The sequence below is a fragment of the Chaetura pelagica genome, unplaced genomic scaffold (assembly GCF_000747805.2).
Source record: "Chaetura pelagica isolate M959 unplaced genomic scaffold, ChaPel_1.0 scaffold285, whole genome shotgun sequence".
In the NCBI taxonomy this organism is placed as follows: domain Eukaryota; kingdom Metazoa; phylum Chordata; class Aves; order Apodiformes; family Apodidae; genus Chaetura; species Chaetura pelagica.
The window spans coordinates 176,824-182,914 of record NW_009953481.1 but is presented as its reverse complement, the minus strand read 5'-3'; the positions used below and the strand labels follow the sequence as shown (position 1 = coordinate 182,914).

The following is a 6,091-nucleotide window of genomic DNA, read 5'->3' as shown; positions in this document are numbered from 1 at the left end:
AGTATGTGGCACACAAAGTGCTTATGCTTTTCTCAACACTGAAGAAAACATCTTGCTTATAATTCCCCAGGTGAGGCTCTTTTCCCATCCCACTTTCTGAACTTCTATTCAATCCAGTAAATGGCTAATTTTAGCATCATGCCAAATATTTTATTGTTGTCTTATGTGTCTTCAAACTGGTCTATAAATCCAATGGGGTTTTTTGATTGTTTTTGTCTTTTCCCTTGCCAAAATCAATGCTGTTCATTCACACAAAGTACAGAGGATGCAAAGCAGATCTAACAAATGTGGTGTGATGGCTTCACCCCTTCAGTGAGCTGTAAAACACCCAGGATGCCTTGGGAAGAGAACTGAGTCAAGGCTTTGAAGGTGCCATCTTTTGAGATAAAGTGAATTAAGAGGTTTTTCCCAGTACTGACTGAATTATGTGACTGTTTTGCAGGAAAAAAGAGTGCAAGTCTCCCCGCCATTGACAAGAGGACCAAGTGCCTTTATACCAGAGAATGAAGTAAGTTGACTTTTAGCTGGGTTGAGCAGGTGGTAGCTTTTAAAATGGAAATACTGAAGAATGGCTTTACAATCCTGCTTGCCCAGTGGTACCTGGATAGCTCCTTAGCAAGCAAAAGGGATGATTTCTCCAGAGCAGGCTTCAGTGGGTAACAACCACCCTGCCCTTTCAGACAAGTGGTGCCATTTGACATCTTTTTGGTCCCCAGCGTTTTCAGAAACAGACTTGTCAGCTCTGCTCTTCTCCTGGGGGATCAACACTTCATGCTAGGCCTAAGGGGAGGCCTATCTAGTGTTGCAGCAGTATGATTATGTAGGTCTCAGAGCAACCTTCTGTTGGAGAGAACCTGATAATATGAGTGACTCCTTAGACTGTAGCTGTTGCACTTGAGAGAGCAATAGCAAGTTAGAATCGTACACTGGTTAGCGTTGGGAGGGACCTTAAAGATCATGTAGTTCCAAACCTCCTGCCGTGGGCAGGGACACCTCCCACTAGACCAGGTTGATCCAAGCCCCTCCAACCTGGCCTTGAATAATTCTGGGGAGAGGATATCCACAGCTTCCCTGGGAAACCTATGCCAGTGTCTTACCATCCTCACAATGAAGAATTTCTTCCTAAGGTCTAACTTCTACCCTCTTCCAGTTTAAAACCATTATCCCTTGGCCTCTCACTAGAAGCCCTTTTAAAAAGTCCCTCCCCAGCTTTTCTGTAGACCCTTCAGGTACTGGAAGGCCGCTGTAAAGTCTCCCCAGAGCCTTCTCTTCTCCAGGCTGAACAAACCCAACTCTCATCCCGTCTTTATAGCAGAGGTGCTCCAGCTCTTGAGTCATCTTCATGGCCCCCCTCTGGACTTTCCCCAGCAGCTTCATCTCCATCTTGTGTTGGGGGCTCCAGAACTGGACACAACTGAAGGTGGGGTCTCATGAGAGAAGAGTAGAGGGGGAGAGTCACCTCCCTTGGCCATGCTTTTGATGCAGCCCAGGACACAGTTGGCTTTCTGGGCTGCAAGCACACATTGATGGTTTATGTTGAGTTTCTCATCAACCAACTCCCCTAAGTCCTTTTCCTCAGGGCTGTTTTCAATCCATTTACCACCCAGTCCGTAGTTGTGCTTGGGACTGCCCTGAACCAGGGCCTGTCGAAGTCCCTCTGAATGGCCTTTTTTAATTGTGTACAACTTAATTGTGAACTTTCCTGTTAAGGTGCTGTAAGGCTTTACAATCAGAGTAAAAAAACACATTTTTGAATCCGTGGATGGTAATAAATCAGGAGGAAGTACATATACGGCATGAAAAGGATAGTAATATAGGTGGAGATAAATCTCAGAGGGAATAATACTCCATACTGCTAACATAGCAGCAGTGTAGTCCTACAGGATTGTATTTCAATTTTGCCACAGAATTTAGTCATCATAACTTTCACTGTTTCCAGGAAAACTCCTGACAAGCTGGAGAAAGTCAGAAACCTTACAGAGACACAAAAAGTACGATTTCCCCAAGAAACTACTAAATGAGACAGAGATCTCTTCAATAATGGGAGATACACTTGCAGAAGAATAGGGGGACTCCTTGGAGTGGTGTGAGGGATATACCACAATGTGTTGAGATAATATGAACTCCAATGTGTGAGTAAACTTCTGACCATAAAAACATTCTTAAGGAAGATTAAAGAGGCATCATTTTAGGTACAAAACACAGGAAAGCTGTTATAGTGACATTTTTACACATGTAAAAATAATGGAGCTGCTTAACTGCTTAACTGCATAGCTGCTTCTTCCCTTTCTTTCTGGGCCCACAAATTAGAACAGAGAAGAACATTAGTATGTTGTTCCTGTTTCTTTGTATGTAACATATATATATAAGATTTGATGGAACAATATTGGAGACATGGTCCATTCATCAGCCCATCAGAAAGAAGAAAAACATATTTTAAATAGAATCTTTCAGCAAAAGCATAATGTCTTCCTGGTTTTAGGTGCTTTCTGTCTCCATGTGCAGTAAGCCAGCTAAAATGGTTTCTCATTTCATGGTGTTTGCAATAGTAAGCTGGCTGGTTTAGTGCTGTGAAGTTTCAGAATAAATACTGGGTATTCTAGCCTTGTGCTCATAACTTCAGCGGTGAACATGTTGAAAATGTCTGTTGGTGATAAACACTGTCAGGGCTTGCAATGCAAGAGCTACTTAATGTTTTGCTGTTTCATTTCATCTCATGCCCAAGGTTTGGATTGGTTGGAATAATTAAAGAACATCTTTTGTTTAAAGAAAGCATTAAATTCCTATTCTAAATAATACTTGAATGTCAGGGACAAATTAGCAGTTGATCTTCTCTTCAATTATACAATCACAGAGGGCTAGATTGCCAGGCTGTTTCTATAATTTGGTTACATAACCCAGTTCCTTTCCATTAATTTTGAAATTGGTTTTAGGGCTGAAAGCTTGGGTGGTGTGTGTCTGTACAGGCTGACTTCCATAATGACTTTCTATTTACCTCTTCCTTACTTCCAGCTCTCTATACAGATTTAACTTGAAGCACCTCTGACTTTAGCCATTCTGGAAAGATCTCAAGAAAAATGTTTTTTGTTTTTGTAGAAACTTTAAAATACTAGAGGTACAGTGTAAAGTGCTCTTCAGTTCTCAGTATATGAGTAGCATCTGTAAGTCTCTATTCTCATGTATGGAAGCATGTGGATTTACAAATATACACTCGGATCTCCAACTTTGCCTTAAAGTTCGGTGACAAGCAAACCTTTCATACTGCAGTAAGTTTCTCTCTGGGGCTAAAGCTGGCTGAAATCTCTTTCTTCTGATAAGTTTGTCCATCTTCTTTTTAAGGTTATGCAAGCAAATGGTTTGGATGAACGTACTAATCTCCTTGTGGAAGAGTACTCCACATCTGGTCGCCTGGACAACATCACGCAGGTCATGAGCATCCACACCCAGTACCTGGAGTCTTTCCTCCGCAGCCAGTTCTACATGTTGCGCATGGACGGGCCCCTTCCTTTGCCCTACAGGCACTACATTGCTATCATGGTTTGTAACAAGAGACTGTGTATGTTCTCCTGCAACCTTGACTTTTGTACTTTAAAGAAAAAAAGCGCAAGACTTGAGTAAGGGAAGACTAGTGTGACGTTTTGGCAGGGGGCAGATTTTGTAGTTGATGTACATCAGAATGAAGCCCTAGACAGAAGGTAACCCATGAGAAGGGAGAACTGGCAACATATGTGTTTCACTGTTTCCCATAGTGATACACTTCTCACATGCCCACCAGAGTAAGGTTTTACAGGGAGCAGTTAAAACTGTAACTTTATGTTTGGCTATTTAGTTATCAGTGCACAGCCATAGGATGAGATGCAGTGGACTTGTGTCACAACAAATTCCAGGTGGACACCAAGAAAACGTTTTTTACTGTCAGGATGTTGAGACATTGCAACAGGGACCAAGAGAAGTAGAGTGCTCTCCAAGGATGGGGTTCTTGTCTGGGCAACACTCTGAGCAACCAGATGTAAGTCAGCCCTTCTGTGAGCAGGGTTTGGGCCTTCTCCTCTAGAGACCTCTTTCAACCTAAATTAGATTTTGCAATTCAGAGTAAAATGATCAAGTATATTTTTATTGGAGAATCCTCCATGCCGTATAGAAATGCATTGCAATATAAAACATGGCCCTTTGGAGTGAAACTGGTTTTTTGTTTTGTGCTGGTAACCTGTCTTCCACCTACAGCAAAATCAGATTTCACACTAATGTACTGCCCTTTTCCCTCTGTATTTAATTATTCCAGGCTGCAGCCAGACATCAGTGTTCCTACCTAATAAATATGCACGTTGATGAATTCTTGAAGACTGGTGGGATTGCAGAGTGGCTGAATGGTTTGGAATACATTCCCCAAAGACTGAAAAATCTGAACGAAATCAACAAACTCCTTGCACACCGGCCCTGGCTAATCACAAAAGAGCACATTCAGGTACCTGTCAAGTCATGCCCTGTAATAGCAGTAAATGTCCAGTACTAAGAACTGATAAGAACTACACAAGTGTTTGGTTAGGTTTCATTACCTTGAGTTTGAAAATATAAGAAAGTACTGAGCATCAAATAAGCCAGTAAATTCTGAGTGACAAAGCCAGCAAGATTTACTTTTTAAGAATAGCATTAACGAAAATAATCCCAAAAGAAGAGGTAATAAATTTGATGCCTCTTTTTTTTTTTTTTTTACCCAGTAAGAGTTTGTGTGCAAGAGGAATATGGTATTATTGGAGGAAAGGAATTGATCCACTTTTAAAATACATAGTGTTTTCTAGAAAAGCTGGGGGCCAAAAGAAATTTCATATTTACACTTCTTTTATTCTCATTTCAGAAACTTGTCAAGACTGGGGAAAATAATTGGTCTCTTCCTGAACTGGTGCATGCTGTTGTCCTGTTGGCACATTATCATGCCTTGGCAAGTTTTGTATTTGGTAGTGGCATTAATCCAGAGAGAGATCCGGATACATCCAATGGAGTCAGACTTATAGCAGTCAACAACTTCTGTGTCTGTGATCTTGCCAATGACAACAACATAGAAAATGCATCCCTCACAAGTAGCAACTTTGGGGTTAGTGTCGCAACAATTCTTTTGCTTGCCTCTGTTTTGCATTAGAAAACTTTCTTCCATTCTTTCCTGTTTAAATTTCAGGGTAATTTGGAAGTTTTTGTCTACTTTACTGGAATGCTTGAGTCTGGTAACTCTTACGTTAGCTCTGGCAGCTTCCACTGTAATTTATTGAAAGCTGCATTGTAACAGCAGATGGTAGTCAGAGCAATGATTTTGATGGTTAATCTCACAACCCATTGGGCAAGACTAAAACCTTGCTTTCAGCTGAAAGTTTTAAGTCCCAGTTTCTTCAGCTAGTGTCTGCTGACTGTAGGAATGTATCATCTGTGTTCCTGACATGTGGAATGAAAAAAGAAATAAGTAAAAAAAAAAAACCAGAAGTAATAATAATTTTGACTTCAAGGCTTACAATCACAAAACAGGCCAATTCTGAAGCACCTCCATGTAGATGGGAGAAAAGTTATGAAATAAAATCACTTAATTCTTCTCACTGGTGTTCTAGTCTTGAATCAACCAACAGAGAAATTTGATACTAGTTTATTAACTGAAATGTGGAAAAAAAATCTGAAAGTGGCTCTATAATGCCTTGAGGACATGTCCTTGAATTAGTGCTGATTCATGAATTAGCCTCATCACCTTTGATGGAAGGTTTGGATTATGAGCAAAGTCACTAGATATATTTTTAAAACTCAGCAGTACAATGTGAACATGTGACCAGTCAGTTCAAATGCTACATCTTAAATTTCTGGGTAAGACATGCTAGGTTGAATCAGCAGGGTGTCTGTCACCATTTGCAGAGGGCAAAGGGCTGCTCCTGACTCTCTGCTGCTTGTTAAGCAGTGAGTGGCACACTAGAAAAATCCTAAAGCTATGGGCAGAAAAACAGAATCAAGAGGAAAAGATGGAAAAAAAAACAACAAGCCATTTATCTTATGAAAAATCTTGAATGATAAGTACAGATCACCAAGCCCCAAACTTTGTTGTAGTTCTGGTAAAGAA

The 6,091-nt window shown here is 40.7% G+C and overlaps 1 protein-coding gene across 1 annotated transcript in view; it reads left to right on the top strand.

Annotated features, from left to right (window-relative positions):
* Positions 1–445: 445 nt before the first annotated feature.
* SESN3 (sestrin 3) overlaps positions 446–6,091 on the top strand; it is a 13,407-nt gene continuing 7,761 nt past the window's right edge. The window contains exons 1-4 of the mRNA XM_009998508.1: positions 446–508; positions 3,340–3,537; positions 4,283–4,465; positions 4,856–5,092. Coding sequence (XP_009996810.1) covers positions 3,343–3,537; positions 4,283–4,465; positions 4,856–5,092 — 615 coding nt within the window. The 5' untranslated portion in view covers positions 446–508; positions 3,340–3,342. The remainder of the gene's footprint in view (positions 509–3,339; positions 3,538–4,282; positions 4,466–4,855; positions 5,093–6,091) is intronic.